Consider the following 26,754-nt stretch of genomic DNA (forward strand, 5'->3'; position numbering starts at 1 on the left):
CTGTACTTCATCGTTTACAATGTAACCACGTGTCAAGATTGCTCGGAGGGGTTGTGGCGTATTGGTATTTATGAAATCCAGCATTATTGAAATCTAAAATTTACGAAATCCCTACAAGCTCTTATCACGAAATGCGTTCCTATTCGTTTATGTTTCCCTACATGCGCGAAAATTTTGCTCTCATGCTACCGGGCACCCGACTGCGACCGTTTTTTCATAGAAGATATTTCCTTCGTCGTCCTCGATTGGTTAAACCCCTTCCGCGAGCAAGCTTCATACTTTCCAGAGATTGAAATTTTCCAGATATTAACTGTACTAACCTCACCGTTCACAGCAACTAGTATATGGGTTTCTTGAAATTCGCCCTTCTTTATAATATTATTCCGTAAAACAGAGGAGCCAATAAGACGAATTATTAAGCTTGACGTTATCGTTACCTCAGAAGGGGATCTTATCTAATCTAGGTCGTATGCTGACGGCGTAAGCGATCATAGCACAGTGTTCTTTAACAATTCAATCAAGATATCTAAGCGCCAAACACTCGTAAAAAACATCCGTGACTACTATAAAGCTGAATTCTCTCTCACTAATGCCTCACGTTGGCCTAATTGGGTACAAAGTATTGCACTAAAAACAGCGCAGAGACGAGGACCGAAGAAGTGACAATCTAGACCACTCTAGTTTGTGACCTCTTGGGTACTCGTCTCTGCACTGTTTTTAGTGTGAATTCTCCCTTATTAACAAAAAGTTGAACAATTTTACATTGAATTCAACCAGACCGCGTGTACTGGATCGGTCAATAAAAACTGGCTGTTGTTTAGTCATGAAAGTTTAACCCAAATTGCGGCCATAACCACCTCGTCTGCATTCGCAGAGACGCAGATAGGCCCTGGTATTGTAACACACTAAAAAATTATATAAAAAGCGCCTCTTCCGGGCCGCACAGAAATTTTCTTCTACTTAAAATGGCGAATATAATCCCCCAGCTACATAAATACACTGGATTGTTCAGGCGCAATGACCTCTTGGATCCTTCTGCAATGACCTCTTGGACATCCTGCACACGAAACAAAACAAGTTTTGCAGCGTACTTAGCGCAGAAGATAGTCCCTCGAACAGTACCCATCTAGTTGACTCTAAGGGCTGGGCAGCACCACTCAATCAGTGTCCTAACATCATCAACTCCTTCTTCTCATCTGTCTTCACTTGTGAATTGAGCCACGATACTCTTACTTTACCAAGTTCGGATTGTGGCTAGATGATCCCAATTGAAGTAACTACTGAGGGTGTCATCAAACGCATCAACACTCTTCAGTTATTTAGTGCTTCCGGTCCTAACAATACCCGAACAAATATATCGAAGGCTCCCAACGCGGTTTGGAGCCACTTCTTCCAAATAATTTTACTCGATCTATCGCGCCGTCACGCAAACCTGCACCTCGTGCAAGCTACTAGAGCACATAATTATCCTCACACCCCCGCTTACTTGGATAGTAGCAATTTGTTCTTCGAAAACGTGGAGGGATACAACAAGGGTCCTTCATAGGAAAACCAACTTCTACAGCTCAGCACAGGTCTTAATCTCCATCTCGATTCTTTTTTACAAACATATTATCTTTATAGACGCCTATAGACACCAAAGATAACATAGTGAATTTTGTGCCTTCGCTTGCATCCGCTGTTACAACCATGGAGAAGATGCTTTTTAACAGATCGCTCTCAGCAGACAACTGGTGCCGGTCTTTATTCACGCACTACCACAGTAACGTCCGGGTACCGCAAGGCGCAGTTCTCTCTCCTCTTTTCTTTTTAATATATAATAATGTTTTATCGTGCGGTATTTCATCTTCCATTTGACTATTCATAGATGAGTGCGTTCTCTACTGAAATTTTCAAGTAAACAAGATCCGCTCCTCCTATAAAACGACCCAATCTACTTGGGAAAGCTGGTGCTCCATGTGGATAATGACACCTAACGCGTACATTCATGCACGTTACCTGGAAACACTCTCACCTGACTTTTGCATACCCGCTAAACTCAACCGACATATCACGGGTAGAGACCTACCGGTACGTCGGTGCCCTTACAAGCAGCGATTTAACCTGGTCTGACCACATTCAGAAACCTGCAACTTATGCCCCTAAATACCTCGGGTTCATTAGAAAGTAGTTAACATGCTCAATTGCTACAGTCCGCCAATCGACATCCAGAAGGTTTGTACGCGCTAAGCTTGATTACGTCTGAGCAATTTGAAACCATCGAACACTTTTAGCAGTGAAGCTGTTTACCAAGTCGTAATTTTTACGGTCCGTAGTTAAAAATACAAAGAAAATGCTGTGTGCGAGCACGAGGGGGCCCCGTTTCCCCATATATAATGCCTTTGACTTTATAATGCCTGCGGCTGCAGCAAGGACAGTTGTTTATTTCTGCAGCCTTCATTGCTTCTCGTTCACGGACACTGAATCGGTGTACAGAAGTCGACAGCTCTTTTTCCTGCGAGGAAGTTTGTCAATATGTTTCTAGCATGCTTAGGGTTTTTCTACGGGGCCCCTGCTGAGATGGTTGTCAATGTTTTGTCTATTTATTTATTGAGATTTACCATGCAGTCAAAAGGTTCCTGTTGACATCAGCAGGTTACCTGATTTATTAAAAACGACAGCCTTTCTTGGGGTAATTAGGCGCAGAAATTTTGGTTGGTCTGTGTGTCTGTCTGTGTGTCTGTCTGTGTGTCTGTCTGTCTGTCTGTCTGTCTGTCTGTCTGTCTGTCTGTCTGTCTGTCTGTCTGCCTGTCTGTCTGTCGGTGAGCCGATTCAGCGACCTGGCCAAGTGAAGTAGACGTTGCGTAATAGTCTTTTACACCTACACCAAAGTTTAAACGTCTACGTCCGGAGTCAATGTTCAGACTCGTCAATGTTTATTCAACAAGAACAAATCATTACCCAAATATCAGGCGGAAAATCAACACACAAGTAATATTAGCAGCGTTCCTTTATTAAAACATTCATGGGGGCTTCGTTTTTGCCATAGCATGTGAAATAAACACAGAAACTGCAGAAAACCGTCGCCCGCTGTTGTCGGTGCTACTGTATAGATCATTGAGGCATCTAAAAAAATCAAACGGCAACAGTAACGAAAGATTTCACTGCATAGTTTCCCCGTTGAGCTTGAAACGCTGGTGGAATGCAGTAGGCCAACGTGGCACTATAAACTTTGGAGTAGGGTGCCTCGATTAACGCGTGTCTCTGCTGTACAGCAGCGCTGGCATCGGGGCACCCGACGTAGAGCCGTGGAACGCGGTAAATGTAAATTGACTTGGGAAAATCTCTAGCACGTTATCTTGAAAGGAACGAGACTGGAGAGGAACAGCATCAGAGGGGAGCGGGAAACAGAAAGGATTCATTTGCTTGGCAAGGGCACCAGTCGAGTATTGTATTTCGTCGACATTTGCAACGAAAGGAGCAGATGCGCGGCCATTTTTTTGCATTTCAATTTCATGATGCTAAATAACCAGCGAAATTGTTTTACTCGCGTCAGTGGCCGCATCCAATTATTCTCACTGCATGTTATTTGGCTCGCACTTGTCCACACAGTTGCCAACTGCAATAACAGTAGTGTTCAACGGAGCTGCTTGTTTGGGAACTTACAGCTAGGTAAAGTTTTGTTAGGCGATGTGTGAATTAGGTGCAGCAAGTCGACAGCCGAGTACCACGGCAACACATTAGCATAAACAAGCGCAAGGATGGTGGCAATTGCGGTGCCCTAGTAGGACTTCAAGAGAAGGAGAAATTTCGCCCCGTAACTGTGGAGGGCTGCTTTGGTCACCTTCTAGAATCGCCTTGCAACATCTCCCTAAAATCTGGATAATGACACACTGGTAATGACAATTTCACAGGTTTTGACTTCTTTCAGCAGTCGTCGTAAAAAGCGGGTTTGCTGCCCCTGACGTACCAAGAGTGACATCGCTTGTAGTATTAGCACGATGCGGCTTGTCTGTAAGATCGGTTCGTGACGCACGAGCGTTATTTAAGCCAGAACTGTAGTGGCGTACCCCATTTCATTCGTGCCTACCGTGGCTTGCGGAAAAAGCTCAGGGATGATCTGCGATGGCTTTCCTTCAAATAAATAATAGAGAGAAATAGTGGTTAAATTGCTTGTAGTACTAGGATATATAAACTCATCGGCAAGATTGGTGCGTGTGGAACGAGCTTCCAAGCCGCCAATTTCTTAAATACGGCCAAAAGGAGACACTAGCGACAGTAATAATTGATGACCTACGTAAGTATATCAAATTCGTGTTCACCAGAAAGCCCCTCTACGGATAGCCGCAGAAAATTTCGCCATGCTGGCTGTGTGTGGAGGGCATACCCCACTGCCTCCACGCTCACGTTCTGTAGGGAGCGGATACCTGTAGTGAGGGCGCCGTCACAGACAACGGGATGGTCAATTTCCACTCAGGTTAACTTGCGCCGCAGCCAGGTGACGTCCCACGTAGACCTGAAGCACGCTTTGATTTATTAATAGAAATTGACTGCCGTGTTGCAGTGAAGGAAGATATGTTCTCAATTCTCCTTCTTTCCACACAGGAGCTATCCTACGCCCCAGAAAGGGAAGAAGCCCCGCTCTTGCCTGGACGCCATGAATGGCAACAGTGCCGCGTGGAAGCGGAAAAAAAGGCTTTGGTGCCGAGTGGGATGGGCGCTTGCCTATCTCGCTTGAGGAAATCGCTTCCCGGCTGAGGAAAAAAAAAGGCTGACGGCAAAGTGGTGGTAGCAGGGTCTGTGCTACCCAGCCCTTGTAGAGTTTTCGCGGCTTGACGGCAAGCGGGTGCTCACAGAAAAATAGCATCTGCAGTGAAGCCACCGCCTTTTCGATCTCCTTGTAGGATACGGTGATGCGGGAGCTGTACTCCCCTGAACATATAGCGGCAAGCCACGGCAGCAAATGAGAAGAGCTTATACATTTGATGGCCTCTTGAAGGAGCGGCTCAGCGTGCTGGCAGAAATATAAGAAGCGCTCGACTACGAGCTTGACATCTGCGTTTATCACTCCCATGGCTCCACCCTCCATGCTCCAGAACAGTTTGGTGCGTCACATGTGCTCATATTGGGACCACCAGACAAACACTGCCGCAGACCGGTGTAGCCTCAGTGCAGAACCGGCATCGTTGGGGGCAATGCGCGCTGTGTATTCACCGCGAGATCGACAGACAGGTGGCTAGAGCGCCGCGTTCCCAGTCTGGATGCTCCGCTTGAGCGGCCCTGGAGAATGCACACTGTAGGAGCTCTTCGTGCCTTTTTCGGGGCGTGCGTGAGCATGAAAGCAGCATGCAAGGATGGTACGGTGTATATAGGTTCCTCAACGTTCAATGTATTGCATTGAAGCCACAATAAGCTTTCAAATTGCTACCCCGAAAAGCGGTGACCCATCGGAATGTTGAGAGCGGCCGAAATAATGACAATGAAATTGTACGCCTTGGGTCGTCGTAAGCTTTATTGTTCCAGACTATGGCTTTGAGCCTTCAATATAAGCGTAAATAGAAACAAATCAGAAAGCCTCCATCAATAAAATTCAGTTTACAACAGCAGTGTCAATCACTTTTATTGGTATTCCTGCAATTGTAGGAGGCCTTGAAAGGGTAACGCCAATTACATGCCCCCACATTTTGTCTAAGACCTTACAAGATTTTCGTGTTGGAAAGGCAACCTAAAATATTGTTTTAACCAGCGCAGAGGTATAAATGCAACTGTTCTAACAGGTCCTTCGCGCGCAGCTTCATTTGAATGAAATTTCAGCGACTCTGAGGGCAGCTGTGAATAATAAGTGTTCCGGATCACTCATTAAAGGCTTTTGCCGCAAGTGAATTTGCAAATTGAAAGGCTAATGCGCGCAGTACAATCTACAGTTCATGTTTTGCTAGGCTTGCAAAGTGACAAGCTGATGTGTAAACCAAACTGCTGCGACCTCGCAGTTAACACAGATTTTGTGTTACGGCTGCGCTGATGGTCATTTGCGTTCCTTTCAAAATCTACCCGGTGCCTAGAACAGCGCGATCTCTTTGCATTCTTGCGTAATGCCACATACAAACCATAAAAATGCAAAGAAAGCTGCCAGGTTACATACGAAGTAAAATGTATAATTTGATTTTTCGTTGCAAAACAGCGCAACGGGTTCCCGGTAACTACTTTGTGTTGTAAACTGAACCTCGCTTTTTTTCTTGAAATTTTAATCTTGCGGATTGGTTAAAAAAGGCAGAAATAAAAGTAAAAGTTTTCTGTGCATGTCGTTTTTGTTCTTTTGTTGCTGTTTTTTTATTGGGGTTCTGTCCACATTTCAAATTCAGTGAGAAGGGAACGTATGTACGGAAAAACCAAACGTTGGCTATCAGTATTACTGGCGATTTAAAGTACGCTAGGCGTCGTGTACCGTAGCGGTGGAACAGCAGTACTTCAACAAGTAGACTCCAGTATTTTTGGACCTATTAACCCACCTTTGGTCACGATTGTCCAGGAATTGCGTCTCGCCTTTTTCAAAACGGTATATAAAATGAGCATTGTGGAAAAAATAAAAAATCCAGCCAGTCGTGGCACACACACTCCATACATGTGGGCAACAATATGCATAATATTACCCGATTCTTTCTCCTTTAAACTTTATTCCACCTTAAGAAGTTAAGACGTGACTATATTAGGCGTTTGGATATGCTGAGTGAAACACATTTCTGGACAAGTTGATTCATCGTGATTTGAAAATAGGATATATAATTTGATGCACGAAATGCCACAGGACAGACACAAACTCACACGTGCCTAATTTTACTGAGAAATCCCCTGAAACACTCTTGCGCATCCACAGAAACGTATTTTAAATTATACGTAAAATATTAACACCGAATAAGCAACGACTGTCCAAAAACAGTATTTATTTTCAAGAAGGTATGGGAAGAACTCCATCACACATGCGCTTGCGGGTGTAAAATACGCCCGTGGTAACGTATGGGCGATAGCACACGGGCAGTGTGCAGTGTAATGGTTTTTGTTCTTTTCTTCTTTCTAAACGGAGACTGCGCAATTTTCCTAGGAAGTGGCAAATGCACGGGTACGCAGAGGTCTTGTCGCTTCTTACCTATTTCGTGTAGTAAAGTTTTATCCTTTAAATAACCACCACGCTAACTTGAATTGGGTGCGGGGGACAAAATAGCGACATCCCAATGAATTTAAACCAATGTATGATTCACTGTGACTATGTCATTATTACTTCGACGATGTATTTCTTATTTGTCCAACGTTATTTCCCTAATCGAAACATTTAATTTCAGACAGCTTACGCCTACGTGTCATCATTACTAAGTCCAACCTTTATTATGACTCACGACAACTAAGCCATGATTATAACCACGAATAATTTTTTGTTTGTCTCACGTGATTTCCCTTCTCGAGACCTTCAATTTGATACCCCATATGCCCTAGCGGCACATTGCTTTGAATTTTAACCCAATCTGTGGATATACATGACTACATGGTTAAACTGTTCTCCATTTCTGACATTTTCTGTTATTATTTCTTTTTTTGGTTTTAAATTTCGCTTGATGAAATATCTACATTTACGCTTTCATAAAACTACAGGTTGAACTTCCGTGACATCTGCATTTTTAGATGCGGAGCGTCTTATGCTCGGGGGTATGTTCCGCGGCGTCAGCGGTGGTCCGGCGTCCGCACACCACCTGCGCATGCGCCACCGTCGTCATCTTCTCATAGGGAAACTGCTGAAGACGAAGATGGAGAAGAAGACAATCGTATGCTCGGGGCGCTTCTGGTCAAGAGGTCCAATGAGTCAAGAGGTCCAACGAGACAAGAGGTCCAATAGTCACGTGACAGCCGAGTCAAGAGGTCTAACGCGTCAAGAGGTCTAATTTGGGTCAAGAGGTCCAACGCGTCAAGAGGTGCAACGCGTCGAAAGGTACAACGCGTCAAGACGTCCAACGCGTCAAGAGGTCCAACGCGTCAAAACTTAAGGTCCAACGAGCCTTGCTTTCTTTCGTCTTCATTTATAATTCCCCCCCAGCCGTTCTTAATACATGAACCCCTTCAGCTTATTTTATAAAATGGCTGGATCCCATAAAATCTCGTAGTTATATTTGGTCGTTTAAAGGAGTAGGGACACGAAATTTTAATCGAGAAAGGTTATTTTAATCGAGAAAGGTGTCATGAGGAATGTTTATTGAAACAGAAACGCACAGTTACAGGAACCATTTATTGAACAGTTGAATGATATTAAAATGAAATGACATGTCCCCAACAATCAAGCAAACGCAAACGTTGAAGAAGCACCCTACAAAGTGACGTGCACGGTCGAGCGTCATCGACTAAAATGTAGCGGTGTTTGCCCGGTGAGCATCTAGTTTTCAGCGTTATTATATCCCGAACAATCGAATTGGATTGGAAACATTGTTCATAAAGAGAACGTTTGAATTTATAGACAAAAGTATCGAAAGGGGAGAACCATCTTCATATTAAACAAGGTCGCCCGTAGCGGCACACAGTAAACAGAGGAAATCTCGGCTCCGCTCTAAAAAGCTAAAATGTTAGAGCTGACTTTTTTACCAGTGCCTGGCGCGGCCAGGAGCTGGTAAAAACGCAATATATACACAACCTATGCACAATTATATACATACAAAACCTAAATACATAGACGCGTTATAATTTCAACTGATACACAATTAAATACATACAAAACGTCTATACACAGACGCTTTACACTTTCAACTTTTCGTAAGAACACCGCGACTTAAAGCCCAAACGTGGCGGTGATTTGTAGCGGTGATTTGCTACAGCTTGGACCTCTCGACTCGTTGGACCTTTTGACTCGCCTCAGCTGCGTCAAGAGGTCCACGGGGAGTCAAGAGGTCCAACGAGACAAGAGGTCCAACGAGTCGAGAGATCCAATATTGGACCTTTTGACGCGTTGGATCTCTTGACTCATGAGACCTCTTGACTCGGAATCTGCTCGGGGGTATGTCCCGCGGCCGCAGCCGTGGTCCGGCGTCCGCACACCACCTGCGCATGCGCCACCGTCGTAATCTTTCCATAGGGATACCGCTGAAGACGAAGAAGGAGAAGAAGACAAAGCTGCGAAGAGGAGGCCGTGTGCGTTGCTGTCGCCCCGTCCGTAGCACTTCTGGTGATGATTTTGGCAGGATGCCCCTAGGGATTGGCCGCATGCTTCGCTTGACTCCGGTTGTGCTTGCGCTTGACTCCGTAATTCTTCAGATGAAGTAGGATTGAAGCAACAGCACCGTCAATGAGTGTGCTGACGCAGTTAGGTGAGAGAATCAGCGCAAACACTAACAGACCTTTAGATACCACTTCAATCTCGTTTCACTCGCGTATATACGCATGAAATAAGGAAAATTAAACCCATCTCCCCGAACGGAACCATGAGTAGGATATATGAGCATTAAGGGGTTCACTACATTTCCATGAAATTTGGCTAACGAACATCACGGAAACGCAAACGGAACCACCATGACGCTCCGCATCCTACTCAGGGTTCCCTTCGGGGAGATGGGTGTAATTTTTTTGTGGAAATGCACGGCGTTACACGATCCTGGCAGCTGGAGTAGGAGGGGGGTATTCGGCAAAGAATGGTACACATTAAAAAGCAAAGGCATATTCATGAACGTCTCAAGCTTCAGATATTCGCGGGGAGAGAGAGAGAGAGAACAACTTTATTAAGCTTCCTGCAGTAACCCCTACCCCACCCTCTTCGGATGGAGTCTTGGGTCGACGAGGCCGGACGTCTTCTTAGCGGCGAGAGTCGCTCCCGGTGGTCTTCGGCGTACTCGGGTTCCCCCTTTCTGCCTCCGGCCCGTCCGGTCACTGCCTCTCGACCGCCGCTAGAATCTGCTGGACGGCCTGGCGTTGCACGCCGTAGTCGTTGGATCTCTTCGCCTCCTCTAAATGGGGCGGGAGAACTTCGGCATTGTTGGCATTGTTCGCGCTTATGCAGTCTTTTAGGATGTGGGCCAGCGTGGCCCGCTCCTTCCCGCACAGTCTGCACACATCAGTCACATAAACCTCCGGCCACAGGTGCTTGGCTAGCACTGGGGTAATCACTGAGTTTGTCTGTAGTTGACGGAGCACAACCGCCTCTTCCCTAGTCAGCCCGGGGTGAGGCAGGGCCATCGTTCGTCTTCCTAGTCTATACCATGAGATCACCTCGCTGTAACTGGTCATGGTGTCCTTGTCGGGGCGATCCACTTTGTCGGCGACCGTCGTTCCCGTGGCACGGCCGGCTAATCCTCGCGCCACGGCGTTGGCCGTCTCGTTGTGGTTGGCGAGCCCCAGCGAGCTCGCCACCCCTTCGCCCGCATGTGCGGGGAACCACTTAATTACCACACCGTCGTTGTCGCTGTTGGTTTCGGCCTTGCGTAGAATACGCGCGGCCGCACAGCTCACCCGGTTCTTCGCAAAATTGCGCACTGCCGTTCGCGAATCACACAGCACCGTCTTTGTTCTTGGGTCCGCGATGGCGAGTGCCACCGCCACTTCCTCGGCTTGGTTCGGCGACTTGGTCTTCACACTTGCCGCAAGCCTGGTCTCGCCGGTCTTGGCTTCGACCACGCTGACGCTGAAGACGCCGTTGATGTTTTTGTAGCTGGCCGCGTCCACGAATACCGCCCCTTCGTCGTTTGAGTGAAGTGCTATCAGCGCTTTAACCCGTGCTTGTCTTCTTTCCTGGTTGAACGTTGGGTTCATGTTCCGTGGGATCGGGCTTACGACGATGCGTTTGCTCGTCTCCCGCGGTATCTGCTCCCCCGTCTGCAGATCCTCTCTGACGCAGACGCCTAGTTGTCGTAGTATTTCTCTGCCAGTCTTGGTTTCCGATAGTCTTGTGAACTGCGCCGTCTGCTGGGCTTCCGCTATTTCCTCCAGGCTGTTGTGGAGTCCGAGGGCTTCGAGCTTCTGCGTGCTCGTGCCTCCTAGGAGCCCCAACGCCGACTTGTATGCCTTGCGCAGCATCGCGTCGACTTTCTTCCGCTCGCACTGCCGCCAATTGTGAAAGGCGGCGACGTATGCGACGTGGCTGACCACGAAGGATTGAACGAGTCTTACGAGTCGTTCCTCTTTCATCCCACCTCTTCTGCTCGACACTCTTCTTATGAGTCGCATCGCCGCGCCGGTCTTGGCGTCGAGTTTGGAGACCGTCTCTCCGTTGACCCTGCTGCGTTCGATGAGCATTCCTAGGACTCTGATCCTGCTTACTTGGGGAATGGTGTGTCCCCCCTGTGTTCTTACTGTTATATTGTCGCCGTCTCTGGTGGGCTGCTTGTTGCGCCTCGCTCCCTTGGGCGGGATCACTAGGAGTTCCGACTTTGCGGGGGAGCATACCAGTCCCGAGCCCCTCAGCTGGTCTTCTACTGCTTCCAGTGCTTCTTGTAGTTTGTTCTCGATGTGGCCGTCGCTTCCGCCGGTGACCCATAGCGTTACGTCGTTGGCGTAGACTGTATGTCGTACCCCTTCGACGCTCTGCAGTCGGTTGGCGACCCCGATCATTACTAGGTTAAAGAGCAGCGGTGAGATTACCGCTCCCTGCGGCGTTCCCTCGCTGCCTAGTGTCTTCTCTGGTAGTTGTAGGTCTCCCGCGCAGATTCGGGTTGTGCGGTCGGTAAGGAAGTCTCTGATGTAGTTGTACGATCTTTTTCCCAGATTCAGGCGCGATACCTGGGCAAGGATTGCCGAGTGCCGAACTTTATCGAAGGCACTCTGCAGGTCTAAGCCCAGTATTGCTCTGTTGTCATTGGTGTTTATGTCGTAGTCTACGATCTCTCTCTTGAGCTGTAGCATAGCGTCTTGGGTCCCTAGCTTACTCCGAAACCCGATGAGCGAGTCCGGGTATAGTTCTGCTTCTTCGAGGTAGTGTTGCCACCTGTTCATGAGTACGTGTTCGAGCAGTTTGCCTACACACGACGTCAGCGATATCGGTCTTAGGTTCTCGACGCTGGGTGGTTTGCCCGGCTTCGGTATTAGAATCGTTTTGGCTTCCTTCCATCGGCGCGGTAGCTTTCCGGCCCTCCAACAATTGTTGAAGTACTCCGTCAGTGCCGCGACCGTTGCGTCGTTGAGGTTTCGTAGTGCCTTGTTGCTTACTCGGTCGGGTCCCGCCGCCGATCTTCTATTGAGGTCTTGCATGACGTTTCGTACCTCCCATTCTTCAATGTCCCGGTCTATTTCGGCGTTTTCCGTTCCCTGATATTCTGGGTGTTTTTCTTTCGGGGAAACCGGGAGGTATTTGGCGTCGAGTTTTCTCTTCACCTCGTCCTCCCCGTCCTTCGCGATCGCCTTGTGGATGATTTTGCCGAGTTTATGCTGCTGTTCGCCCTTGGTTTGGGTTTCGTTCAAGAGGTGTCGGAGCAGTCTCCACGTTCTACCCATGTGGAGTTGTCCGTCCGCCTCCCTGCATGTCTGTTCCCACTGTTGTTTGCCGAGCTCCCTGCTGTGTTTTTCTATCTCTCTGTTAATTTCGGCGATCTTTTTTCTGAGCTTTCTGTTCGTACGTTGTTGGTTCCATTTTCTTTTTAAGGCTTCCTTTGCTTCGATGAGGTGGGCCAGTCGTCTATCCATCGTGTGTACGTTTCCGTCTGTCTCTATCTCAATCGTTGCTTCCTCGGTTGCTTCCACGATCGCTTTTGCCCACGTGTCTATGTCCTCTATTTTCTCGTGCTGAGTTGGGAGGTGGCGGCGAAACTCTTCCCAGTTCGTGTATTTGTGTTTTTTTTTCTCTTGGCTTGTGTCGTTTCCGAGTGGGACTCGTATCTCTATGATCATGTGGTCGCTGCCGAGATCGGTCTTGGTGTTCTTCCATGTCGCGTCCCCTCTGCCTTCGATCCTTACGAACGTCAGGTCCGGGGTGGTGTCTCTGGCGACCGATGTGCCCGTTCTCGTTGGGGTCTCAGGGTTCGTGATCAGTAGTAACCCTGCGTCCGTCGCGTCTTGCATCAAGTCTCTTCCTTTTTCGGTCGTCTTGTCGTAGCCCCAATCGTAGTGTGGTGCATTAAAGTCGCCCCCGATTACTACCGTTCCTTTTTTTATCGTTCTTAGCGCTTTCTGCATGAGCGTGCGAAACTTCTGTTTCCTGTGCCGCGGACTGCTGTACACGTTTACGGCGAGTGTGCTTGTCTTCGTCCTCCTCCCAATGATCACCTCCACCGCGTAGCTGTCGGTCCAGTTGCCGGTGTTCAGCTCGTGCTCGACGAAGACGATGCCCTTACGGACGAACGTGCACACCCCACCGATAGGCCTGTGTGCTCCCGTCTTGTTTTCGCTCAGTGTATTTGCAGCTTTGGCGTGTGCTCTGTACCCTGGTAGTTTTGGTGTTTCTATGCAGTGCGTTTCTTGAAGCATGAAGATGTCTGGTTTCCTGTCTATCCCTTCTAGGTGTTGCATTATCGTTGCCCTTTTACTTTGGTAACCATTACAGTTCCATTGCCAGATTAGGAGGTCCCTGTCCGGCTTCTGGTCTTTTACTGTCTTTCGGCCTGGCTTGGTCCTTGTACTTGGTGTTGTTGGGTCCATAATTGTTGCAATTTAGTGTTGATCTGGGTCTCCACGTTTTGAATGAACGCTTGCGTTTGGGATTCCATGCTCTGCATGAATGTTTCAAATTGGGTTTGCATCTGCCTCATTCCGCTCTGCAGATCCTGCAGCGTTTTCTCCATCTTGCTAAACTTATCCTTCGTCGTTTTTGCTAGCTGTTCGCGCTCCCTGTCCATGCGGTCGAGACGTGCCATGAGTCTTCTTTCCTTGGTGTTTTCGATGATCCATTTCTTGTTGCTGGGTTCCGTGGGGTGTTCTTCGTCGCTCTCGATGTTGCTCTTTGTGGCTTCTTCTTCGGTGACGGCTGTTTCCTCCTTCCTCATCGGTGCTGGTATCTCTGGGGCGGCTTGCTCCTGTTTTTGCGTTTGGGTCTGAGCCATCGGTTGGATGTTGGACCTCAGTGCCTCTATTAGCTTGTCGATCTTATCGTCTATCATTTTGAGCATCCGTTCGCTGCTTTCCCTGATCATGTCGTAGACTTCCTTTCTCGTGGGCTTTTCTTCGCTTCGTTGTTGTTGCTGTTTGCCCCTAGGCACTTCCTCTGCTTTGGCTGCCTTCACTGCGCCCGACCACGTCAGCTTTCCTTCGCGCTGCGGCGGTGGCGGGGGCTCCTGTCGGCTAGCATTTCTTCCACAGCTGGTACTGCGCCGTCTACTCTCGCTTCTCTCCTTGCTTGCCTGCAGGTGCGGGAAGTCTGACGTCTTTGGTGGCTTTGTCTTCTGCAGCTGTTGTTGTTCTAACCCTGTCCTGCACTCCCATCGCCGCTTCGTAACTACGAAGGGCACCTTGAACTTGTTTTTGCACACCCTGTCTCCCGTCGGGTGCGCACCCCCGCATAATTTGCATCGGGGCTTACACACTCCTTCGTGTTCCGCGTTAGGGTTAGCTATTCCACAAGCGAAACATACTCTGGCCTCCAGGGTCGGGCAAACATCAATTCGATGTCCAACTTTGCCGCAGCATCGGCATACTTCGTGGTGTTTTCTGTAAAGTCCGCATTTTATCAACGCCGCTCTATATTTCACGTATCTGGGTACCCTATGTCCTTCGAAGAGGACGATGACTGCCGTAGAGTTTCCGATTCTGTGCGCTTCAAGCGCTAGCGGATTGTACTTCGTCACAATTGCTTCGTTAATGTCCTCTGGTGTTTCGTCGATCGCAATGCCTCTAATTACTCCTTTGACCGTCCCTTCGGGCGCGGTTCGGTATGCATAGACTTCGTACTCCATGTTTCCGAATTCTATGGTCTTGACTCTGGCGTACACTTCGGCTCTTTCCTCGCTTGTGGTGCTAACTACGAGAATGTTCTGCGCCGCGTTCACGCACACCGTATCTTCCCCTTCGTGTTCCCTCACCGTACCTGCGGCCGCCATGATCGCGCCCGTGACAACCGAGGTCTCGATCTTGGCCATGTTTAGGCCTCCCCTCGGTCTAATTACAATCTTGTGGTCTTCCCTGGGTATCGTTGCCGGCATACGGGCAGCTCTCTTAATGTTTTCCGTAACGCGCTTGGTGATGTTAGCCCGCTCTTTAGGTCTCGATTGTCGTTCCGAGGCGAGAGTTGGTCGCTCACCTTGCTGGTCCTTGGTTTTACGCATTCTTCTGCTCGCCGCGATCCATCCGCTCGACTCGCCGGGCGTCGCGTCGCGGCCTCCTACTTGAACGCACGTTCTTCCTTCTAAGTTGCCGACGGTAGTTGCCGGCATGGTCTCGGGTTCCTTGGCCTCGCACACCTCCATCGCCGGTGCTGACGCCATCTTGGTCGTACGCGTCGTTAGGCCTGGCTCCGGGGAGAGTGCCCCCGGGGGCCGTACTCGTGAGCTAGGCCTAAGGCTTAGCTCGGCGTGCACATGGCGAACTTTCAAAGTCCAGAAAACGGTGAAAGTTCACGTACCACTTGGTCGATGGTAGTATCGGCCGGTTCCCCGTACCGTACCGCTCACTTTGGTACCAAATAAACTTTCGTAGCTGGCAATTACGCTGCATTAATCGTCACAATTGCAGGAGCTGCAACGAGACACGTCCGCTCCCTCCGGCGATCGCAGCGCCACCATTCGCGGGGACAGTTTTTTAGGATTCAAAGCAAGAATGCGCAAAACCGTAAACCTAAACAGCTTTGACGTAAATGAACTGAGCAGTGAGCGCACGTCCCTTCGCCCATTCTTGTTTGTTTCGCCCCGGGGCCACAGCACACCAACGAGTCTGGACCGTCTCTGGACGGAGCCTACATCAAGAGTTTGGTATCCAATGTATACGTAGAATTGCTTGCAACCAGCACTAATAATTATGGACAGCAGTTATAGCTGTAATCAATCTGCAACAAAATTTATTCGCGACCGCAGAGGCGTTACGGTGTCATGACGTACCAAATGCAAATGTTTGAGCTCATGAATTTTCAAACTCTCAATGCTACTTAAATCAGAGTCCATCTGAGCCCGAGTAAATTCTTAGCATGAGAGAGTCGTGAGTCCATTAGAGTTCTGAATTAATTTTGAGCTTTCAGTTTATTTTGAATTCTCAGTTCATTGAGTTTGAGTACATTTTGAGTTTGAGTACACTTTGAGTTTTGAGTACAGTTTGAGTACTGAGCACATTTTGAGTTTGAATACATTTTGAGTATTGAGTACATTTTAAGTTGGAGTACATTTTGAGTTCTGAATTCATATGAGTTTGAGTACATTCTGAGTTTTGAGTACATTTTGAGTACTAAGTACATTTTTAGTACATTTTAGGTACTGAGTACATTTTGAGTACTGAGTACATTTTGAGGTTGAGTACAATGTGAGTTTGAGTATATTTTGAGTTCTGAGTACAATTTGAGTTTTGAGTCCGAGTAAGTTCTGAGTTTTGCGCTCACTGTGAGTTTGAGTTTGAGTGAGCGCAGTTGTGCCGCACAGCATTGAGTCGGCCGCGCCAACTTCGCAGAGGTATGACCTTGACACGTACCTTCTTCCCTATCGGTTTCTCTTTAGCTAACTACAGAACAGCGAGTTTGTGTTCAAGCGAGAGAAATGTCCGTTTTTTGATGATATGGGTGACAGTGGCGAAGGGAAAACCAGGAAAATTCTGAACTCGGCAGAAGGAAACGTGTGCAATCCTTGCGATGCTCCCAGGCCCAGTAACGAGTAGCGTTCCTGAGTAAATAGAGTAGCAACAAGTGTGAAGGCGCAAAGCTGATGAAAGTCACCGGTATTGTAACGTGCCTTCTCGTTCCAGTATTTCGCTGGTGCACAAACAGCACTTGTTGGAAACTGCGCAATTTAGGGTTTCAATTTTTTTTCAGAGTAGTTTTAATAGTCTAGCCGAATGTTTTCTTTATTTCTGGCCTAGACTTTCAACTTTGAAAACAGAAATGTCGTGATTTATATAACGATGTAGAAGGTGGGATTGTTATACACGACTTTTTTAAGGACATATTATTGGGACCACGCTGGCACTACAAAATAGTCAGGAAATTTTACAACCAACAAGCGTATAACTGTGGTTCTACTGTAATCGGGCGTGAAATGAACCTAGGCTTCAAATCACGGGTAAAGAAAACGTGTTACAAATTTCAGAAGCCTAAATTGAAGACATGCAGATGCGGGCAAAACTCGAACATTTTATGATATAGCGCAAAACTTTGAAGCAGTTAGATACGATAAGAATACGTAAGTTGATCTTGTTTAAGCCCTATTGTCCAATTGGAATTCCCAAGTTTATCGTGTACATAGATTTTCTAAGTGTGTCATTCAGAAAGCCTTGCAAATAGTATCTAGTCAAGCATCTCTTTAAAAGACCTAAATCTGCATCTGCGTTAAATCTCAAAGTGACTGTGTAGTTGTTTAAGGACACTTCAGAATAACAGGGAATCAAGTTCGCATGTGATGGCTGCTGGTTCTCCTCCTAAAGATAGCGGACATAGAAACAGCACCCTAGACTCACCTGAAGTCTTACATCAGTCACCAACTTTGAGAACCTGAAACCAGACTTACGCACCCAGAAAGCCAACAAACTGCACGCCTTACTTGGGAAGGTTACGGATAGGCGACAATTATGTAACACACTCAGACCTGCTTAATGGACCCCCCCAAAACTCTAAGTAGCAGTTGTAAATTTACCCTGACCGTACCTCAGATGCTCATTCCATGCAAGGCACTCGACAAAGCATGCCCGAATATTCTCAAGGGCTACACAGGCAACACATTCCACCGTATTTATCATACTTTTTAGGAGACGTACACATGTCTTCTGTCGACCGAATTTAGATACTTTTAGGAAGTTAAATTTGTAATCTTCGTTTCTTACAATGCACAATCAAAACCTGGTCGTCTGCACTATCCACCGTATTAGTAGTTTTCATTCGTTATTGCCTAAAAATTTAGATTTAACATTTTATCTCTGTGAGCTAAACACGCTTTTCGGCCCTCGTTTTCGTAGTTGGCCATGGGCCGGTAAAATCCAACCATAAAATTGATAGTGGCGGTAAGTGTGAGCCTAGCGTAGATTACCGAAAATGGACTACTTTATAATCATTGAAGGAACACAGGATGAATGAAAACGTTATTTTAACACGAAAGTGTTTTATGCCCGAATACATCAAGATCGCAGTGACGTCACATCAGTAACAGAAGTGACAACGCCAGAAAGAGTGCCATTCACGCCGTGGAGCCCGGATTCAAGCCCACGAACTCTTTCGCCCCTCCCCACAACGGGAGGTACGTGGCGCTCTGCCCACTGCGCAATGAACAGAGACGTGAGCAGCTCTACGAACGCGCGTTAAGTCCTACCCTGAGACTCATTCAGATGGCGCTGCCATCTTGGAGAGGCGAAGTGAAGTACCGCATCATGACGCTAATGAGCGCCGACAGTGTGCGCCTCGATGTCAGCGCCTTCGTGTGCGGGAGACGCGCATGCATTGTTGCACACTCCGCTGTTTTTTGTTTCTTGCTTGTCGGAGTCACTTCGTCGGGCGGGGTCAGGCAACCTTTCGAACATGAAGGTTATTCCTTTAACATTCAATGGCTTTTGTGAAGGCCCCTTTCAATTTCGTGTTTGCCGATTCCTATGAAAGACGGATCAACCTCAAATTGTTGACAGTATGGTGGTATACATTTCATGTGCTCTGGGGATATGTAGGTTGTCATTCGGGGCTTCCTAGGTGGTGTCTTGGTCATCCACGGCCTAGGTTGAGTCGTGGTTGGAGCCTCGTTGGCTACTAGGAGCTGAGTGATGAAGCCGATATGGGGGTTTGATCTTCCGTTGAGGATAGTCTTGCGAAAATTTCTTCTGTCGGTCGTTCGTCACATTTGCCGATTACCCAAAGCTGACACACCACTCCGGGGCATTTCAAGTATCGTGTAGCTGCTCTTTGGTAAAAGGCCACTTGTGTTGACGTTAGGATGTTGGCCGTTTGCTCCGGCTTCACTAAGAACTGTTTTCTTTTTTTAGCGAAGTGCGTGGTTTATTGTAGGATTCCCGGGTGTGTCATACATCTTTTAGTGGGGTAGGTGTTCGCTAGTGGGGTCGTTCTGAGGTTACATGTGGTGGCTGGTATCAAGAATTGCAGTTTCGCAGATGTGTCGGTACGCTGTACCACGTACCCAGTACAGTCTTATCTTTCCGTGTAGCTTTCACTAAAGCGTATGAGCTGGATGAATTTTTACTGTGTAGGATGCGTTATCATGCCGGTTTGAAATAAATGTACGGAGATGACAACGGTCATAATTAGTATTGCGAGGCTAATGAGAGCAACAGACAACGTTCTATGCTGAGTAAGAAGTGAAGAAGCACCATTCACGTTGCCAGCGTTATCACAATCGTCTATTTCAGCATGTTAGTGTTGCTCTAGTTCAAAACCATTTAAATTCAAATGCTTGGGTAGCTGTAATAAAGTATTCTTTAATTTCGGTCTCAGAATATCCTTCTAAGTGCAAATTTATTGTGCATAAGCAATATTTTCAAAAGTGAGTAATAAACGTGTTATAAGAGTGAATATTAATTCCGCATATTACAAACAGAAGGCCACGGTTACACAAAGACCTGTTCATTTTCACTGCTAATACGAAAGCAAGCCAGGATAGTAGAACCAGTTACTAAGATTGGAACTACTTTTAGATATTGCCAATGCTTTCGCGTAGGTCAAACATTACATGCTACAAAACTTAAACAGCGTTTTTTTTGCTTTTATTCTGAGACTTGTTTGCACTCTCATCTCACGGTTTAAAATTGATTTCTGCGATACAGGATGTAAGATCTCCACTGAACAATGTGAGCGAAGATTCTTAAGACTTCCCAGGAGCGCAACCCGTTACAAAGAATCTCAACGAGGCGAGAAAACAATCTGTTGTATCTATAGCATTAGGAATATGAACACCGAAAAAACCACAGAACAAAACAAAAAAAGGTGAAATATAGAGTTTTGAGAAGACTTCGCATAGTGGAAATATACAAACGTTCTCTCGCCTGTCAATTCTGTGGTCAATGCTTAGCAATGTTTGTAGCGGGCAATCGTTGATTCAGATCGACGGTGCTTCGGCCAGCTGGAGTTCGGACGTTCTCGTACTGCTCAGACAAAAGGGAAATCGAAGCGCACCATCTTTCGTGGCATCGTCATCATCATCTTAGCCAGCCTATCCACGCACACTGCAAGGCAAGGGCCTTTCCCATTAATTCTGCATGGCAGCTGTGGTAAAAGTTCTAGCCTCTGCTGTCAGGTCAAACGCCGTGCAGCTGAACAAGCGAGACTCTGTTGTCAGAGGGCCCCATAAAATTGGCTGGTCAGCTCTGAATACTCTGTCTTGAACCAGGCACAGACCTCGACTGGGGCTGTGGGCTTGTCTCCACTGCTCTTTCTGCGCAATCAGCTGCATCCAAATTTTTGTTACGTTTTATTTCTCCAGCACCGCTTGCCATTTTCCCTGTATGGCCATGGCAGGTCCACATTTGTCGGCATTCTTTGTGGTAAATTCTTATATTTCAACACAAGTGTTCCTGAAAACTACTGTGTTACGGCCAAACGTATTTAAATGATGTGTCCTCCTTCGCGTAGAAAAGTTCCGGGATATGGGAGATATGATTCAGGCAAAAAAAACAGGAGCACCGGCCTGTTGTTACAAACTGAGTGACCATTTTTTTACAATTCAGAGATAATATTTATTGCATGCAAAAGAAATGCTAATTAATGTTATTTTGATGTAGTGGGAATACGCAATCTTGCCTATGCACGCCTTAATTATGAGGAAAGAAAATAAAGAGAAACCCGCCATAGAAACCAGTGTTCGTGCCATTCTTTGGCTTTCAATTGCGTTTTTCTTTGTTTAATTTGGCATCACCATAAACGCTTACAAACAATAACTCATGACACATCTCATACAAATTAAAGGTCAGCAAAATACGAATTCACAAGTGGTAACTGAAATTTGGTGTACAGGCATTATGACAGTAGTTTGTTCATTCATCCTAATGTCGCCGTCTTCAGCATCTTTAGTTACTATTATCAGGCTGTTGGTGTGAATAATAAGAAAAAGCTGTTGTGAATTGTCTCGTCCCCTTGTGGTGCACATTTCTTGCAGTTAGTTGCACCTAGTTGAATTCCAGTTGGATCAGCACCAAGTAGCCCTGCCTATATTCCTTTTCCGTTAATATTTAGCATTTTGTATTATGCGCATTTATGTCTATACTTGGGAAGAAAAAAAACGTTATTTTTTCCATCTGCCCCCTTTTGGCTTTTTCATGTGCAGATTGGCATCACAAACGTCAATGAAGCTTTCTTGCAGTAGGCCTACTGGCGTCGGCTGTTTATTGCGCTATCACAAACATAGGAGTGCGTAATTTTTAAGCACTTTACTTCTCGAAGACATGTTACTCACAAGGTTGACATTTATGACACCGGAAATTTTCATATGCGAATACTGGTTCTTGGCAGTTCTAGACAATATATAGGTGACGGAAAAAATTTCATGTTACAATAGGGAGCCCCCTACATTCTTAAATTAGCAAACTGACAAGTGTTTCTTAATCATTGTGTAGTATGATATATACCTGCCGAGTGTCATAATTTAGGATTTTAATGAAGTGTAACAAAACAGAGAGGGGAACCACGCAACACAGACGAAACAAATGGAGAAAGCGATGACAACGAGCCCTGAGTTACAACTGAAATGTATTTGTCATCATGTCACATACATATGCTGACGGTCAAAAAGTACATATAAAGCAGAAATGGCATGAATGCTGCTGATAACTCAAAGAATCGTTATGCTGCACAGGTGACACGTTCCACAAGCACGTGCTGAACTATGCGTGGGACAGAAAATTATTCTCATTTTGGTAGAAGGACAATGATGGTATGCTGAAATAGTTTTCTTTTCGGTGCTCCATTTCTGCAGCCGCTATTATTACACTAGTTATTTTATGTTTGTGTTTTGCCAAGACCTGTGTCGCGTGAAAGATTGAGGTGCAGCCTCGAAAATCTCTACAGCGGGCAGCTAAGTGGCCGCTTATCACCTTATTAGGCTGTAGTTATGCTCTCTTATTATCTCATTAGGGCATCGTCCCTGTTGAGTTTACCACGCAAAGGCATGACAGGAAATACCACGTGCTCTAACACGTTCACAAGAAGACGAAGATGAAGCGGGTGGGCAGCGGGGCTGGGCATGAGCATGCAATAGAAAAAGGATTAGTCATAAGATGTTGCAACAATTATGTCAGCCTCTTCACTGTCTTCATATTTTGGCGCCGGAAACCCATCAGAATGAATTCTAGCATCTTTCACACCGACACCATTTCGAGAATGGAAAAGCGGCGCAGGCGTTGCGGGATGTTTCGTGGTTCCACCACACAACTTCTGTGTGCGGCCGGCGAGATCCTTTTTGACATCGCAGAACCGTCATCGTCCGACCTCCAGGAAACCATGGACGGACTTCTAAGAAAAGGACACCGCCCTTGCTTAGCTGGATGACGAGATCATCATCTGTCTGGACGATGAGGAGTTGGACGAAAAAGTCGCAGGCACTGCGGACTACCACAAGAAGATGGGCAAGGCGGTTGCAGGCTTGTTCATGATCATCATCATCATCATCATCATCATCATCATCATCATCATCATCATCATCATCATCAGCCTATCTACGCCCACTGCAGGGCAAAGGCCTCTCCCATTATTCTCCAATTACCTCGGTCATGTGCCAACTGTGGCCAGTTTATCCCCGCAAACTTCTTAATCTCATCTGCCCATCTAACTTTCTGCCGCCCCCTGCAACGCTTGCCTTCTCTAGTGATCGACTCTGTTACCCTTAATGACCAGCGGTTATCTTGGCTTCGCATTACATGCCCGGCCCACGTCCATTTCTTCTTCTTAATCTCTACTAATATGTCCTTAACACGTGTTTGTTCCCTGACCCACTCCGCTCTATTCTTGTCCCTTAATGTTACACCTATCATTTTACGCTCCATTGCCCGCTGAGTCGTTCTCATTTTAAGTTGAACCCTCTTAGTGAGCCTCCAAGTTTCTGCCCCGTAGGTTAGTACTGGTAAGATGCAGGTGTCATACACTTTATTCTTCAGCGGCAATGGTAGGCTGCTATTCATTATCTGAGAATGCCTGCCATGTGCACCCCACCCCATTCTGATACTTTTTATTATCTCTGCCTCATGGTTGGGATCTGGGGTCACAACTTGGCTTAAGTAGATATATTCGCTTACCACTTCCACTGCCTCGCCACCTATCTCAATCCGCTGTGCTGTCCCGAGGTTATTGATCATTACTTTAGTTTTCTGCATATAAATTTTCAGTCCCACGGTTCTACTCTGTTCGTCTAGTGCGGAAAGCATGCTTTGCAATTCGTCCCCCGAGTTACTTAGCAAGGCAATGTCATCAGCAAATCTGAGGTTACTGAGGTATTCTCCATTAACCCTTACTCCCACCTGTTCCCAATCCAACGTTCTGAATACTTCTTGTAAACATGCTATGAATAACATTGGAGAGATTGTGTCTCCTTGTCTGACACCCTTCCTTATAGGTATTTTACTGCTCTCCTTATGGAGGATGATGGTAGCTATAGACCCATTGTAGATATCCTCTAGTATTCTTACATAATGCTCATCTACCCCCTGGTTTCGTCTAGCAGTCTTCAGTCAGCGTTGAATGCGCACGCATCGACTGGCACTGCGGTCATGGATGGCTACACGAGAGGCAGGAGGGGAATAACGACGTGCCTGGCAACGGCAGCGGAGGTGCTCATTCAGATCTTGTTAACCAACTTTTCGCAGCTCATGTGAGGGTCCGAGCACGGAGGGTACACGTCACCTTGCCAAAACTTTAAATACCTATCTTCAACGGGGAGAGCTCGAGTGCCAGGGCTTTTGGGATCACTACTAGGCGACCGTACACACTAATCCCGATCTCACAGATATTGAAAGGCTTCAAACCTGAAGACTTCCTTGACCGGCCTTGCGAAGCGTGGAATCGAAGGGATTTGACTGACCGACGCTAATTACAAGGTTTCCGTCAAGGTAGTCACGGAGCATAATGGCAAGAAAGACGTTATTGCGGGTCAGATAGACAGCTTGCTCTCCATCGAACGTATGAAGTCTTCGGCTCAAGTATCATGGCTGCGAGACTTCTTCGAGCAGATCCAGTTCTGGACGGGTTGTTTGGACAACCTTTGCATGCCATCAGCAGGGTACGTAATCTTTCTGCACCGACGGCTGATGCGCTCATTGCCGGAAGACTTGGTGACCCTCTACCGTAAGCACACGAAGAAGGACATGGCTGTAGCGGACTCTACAGCAGACACGCCGCGGTGGCTCAGTGGCTAAGGCGTTGCGCTGCTGAGCACGAGGTCGCGGGTTCGATTCCCGGCCGCGGCGGCCGCTTTTCTGATGGCGGCGAAAAGCAAAAACGCCCGTGTGTACGAGATTTCAGCGCACGTTAAAGATCCCCAGGTGGTCAAAATTAATCCGGAGCCCTCCACTACGGCGCGCCTCATCGCCTGCGTTGCGTCGGCGCGTTAAACCCAGCGATCAAATCAAAAACTTTACAGCAGCATCGCGGCAGAATCAAGTAAAACCAGCCTTCAAGTTTCTGCAAAATTGAAGTCGCATGCAAAGGGGAGAGTAGCGTGTTACGCAAGAAACCTACTACAAGGAGGTTGTAAGCAATCCACAACGTGACACCGCCTCAGCTAGCTTGCGCGCTTGCGCTGGCAGCAGAATCTTCTTCGCCAAGTGCGAACTAATCAATGCCTGGGTAGACTACGTGCCGCCTCTGCGACATTCCGGGACACTCAGGCCGCAATACCAACAGAGCAAATGCGCCGGCGGCTCTCAAAAATTTTTGCGGCTCTCAGTGTGGGAGGCAGGGCCACATTGCCCGCAACTGGCGCATCGCAGCATGGATCAAGTGCGACCACTGCTCAGTGCGTCATATTTCACCACTGTGCGATGTTTGGAAGTGAGCAGCAGCTGATAGTTCGTGACCACTTACTCCTATCACGGCTCAAAATCAAGATATGGCATTAGAGCACACAAGGAATGTAACAACGGCTCCTGCACGCAGCATTTCTTCATCAGCGCTGTTGCTCCAAACCGCCATAGCGTGGGTGGGCGGAACACACAGCCGCGTGCCGGTACGGATAATGCTTGACATCGGTAGCGAACGGACCTTTGTGTTTCAAGATGTGTCGCCGCGTCTATCTCTGCCATGTATTAGGACAGAGGATTTGGAAGTATTTTCATTCGTAAAGTGCAACAGCCCACGCCTGTATCAATGCCAAAGGTGAACCTCACGCTCTGTTACCGCGTTGAATCGAAGAAACTCGTCCTTCAAGCTATAGAAGTCCCAGAGATTTGTACCGTAAGGGGTACGGCAATTGACAGTACCGTCATTACTATGCTGTGTGACTGCAATTTTTCCTTAGCTGACGAGCCCCAAGAAGGCCAAATTGAAAACTCCACTATCAGTGTGTCAATCCGATGACACAATTATAGGAGAGTTGCAACCTGCCGTGTCGAGCATTTCTATCACATCCTCTCTACCGTAGATGCAATCTTCGGCTGCGTCCACAAGGGAACCCACGATTACATCACCTATCCTCTGCCAGGATGTAACACCACGGCAACTGCTCTGTCCCTGGGCTCTACTTATGACTGGCATACGGAGTTTTGTCAAGGGGAACCATCGAAGATTTGGCGGTTAGATGTAGTAGCCAAAGGCGATGCGCACGAGTATCCTTACGTCAATACACACCCGGCTTTCATCTACTTTCACAGTGCAATCCACTCGATCAGGCCGCTATGTCGTACCGCATATGACCAAGTCACCAAGGCACCTCCTGAACTAACCAGACTGTTGCAGAAGGTAGACTAAAATGACAGCTACAGCAGTTCAAGGACAAGCCAGAACTGCTGCAGAGATACGATGCCGTAACCCCCGAATACTTTATATGAGGCCATGCGGAAATCGTAGCACCATCTGAAACCTCTGGACAGACTGTCTACTGCTTGCCTCAACATGCGGTAGCCTGATGTCAAGCCGTGACTACAATGGTCCGCGTCATGTTCGATGCCTCGCCGCAAGAATTCGGCGCATCCCTTTGAATGAAATCCTCTAAAAAGGCATCAAGCTAGGGCCTGATCTCCAGGTTCTCTTCAGTTTAAGTACAGAGAGATCGTTCTTATGGCTGATATCCGGCAGGCCTTTCTCTAGATTACGACTATACCGGAGGACACCGACAGTCTCCGTTTCTTGTGGATTGGCAGATTACCGACGTGTGGTCATTCCGTCCCTAGAATTGTGGAATGGCGCATAACCCGAGTAACTTTTGGAGCGTCTTTCAGCCCATTCTTGCTATCAGCAATTCTGCAGCACCCCCTGTAAACGTTGAAGAAAATTCATCAGGACATTGCAGCTCGCCTACAACGGTTATTCTATGTGGATGACTAGGTCACATGGACGTCCTGTAAGATGAAGCCCTGGAGATTCACTGGTTGCGAATGCCATTATTATCGATGATGGAATGAACTGAGGAAATTGCGGTCACACCTGCTCTGCACTCAATTCTTCAAGACAGAAATTCAATCTAAAAGTTTAGTGATCAAAGCTAGAAATCCAAGGTCTTAAGCTAGTTAGAAACCGCGTATCAGATGGCTCAACCATGACAAAACGAACCATTTTGCAAG

The 26,754-nt window shown here is 47.2% G+C and overlaps 1 protein-coding gene across 1 annotated transcript; it reads right to left on the reverse strand.

Moving 5' to 3' along the window:
• Positions 1 to 9,873: 9,873 nt before the first annotated feature.
• On the reverse strand, positions 9,874 to 12,621 carry LOC144139383 (uncharacterized). The gene has a single exon (XM_077671747.1). It carries the CDS (start codon positions 12,619 to 12,621, stop codon positions 9,874 to 9,876), a length of 2,748 nt encoding a protein of 915 aa, XP_077527873.1.
• Positions 12,622 to 26,754: the final 14,133 nt, after the last annotated feature.

The sequence above is a fragment of the Haemaphysalis longicornis genome, unplaced genomic scaffold (genome assembly GCF_048455015.1).
Source record: "Haemaphysalis longicornis isolate Haplotype H1 unplaced genomic scaffold, Haemaphysalis longicornis Haplotype H1 scaffold_5, whole genome shotgun sequence".
In the NCBI taxonomy this organism is placed as follows: Eukaryota; Metazoa; Arthropoda; class Arachnida; order Ixodida; family Ixodidae; genus Haemaphysalis; species Haemaphysalis longicornis.

Coding starts and splice junctions, on each gene's coding strand:
- LOC144139383 (XM_077671747.1), bottom strand. CDS start 12,621: ATGGATAGACGACTGGCCCACCTCATCGAAGCAAAGGAAGCCTTAAAA.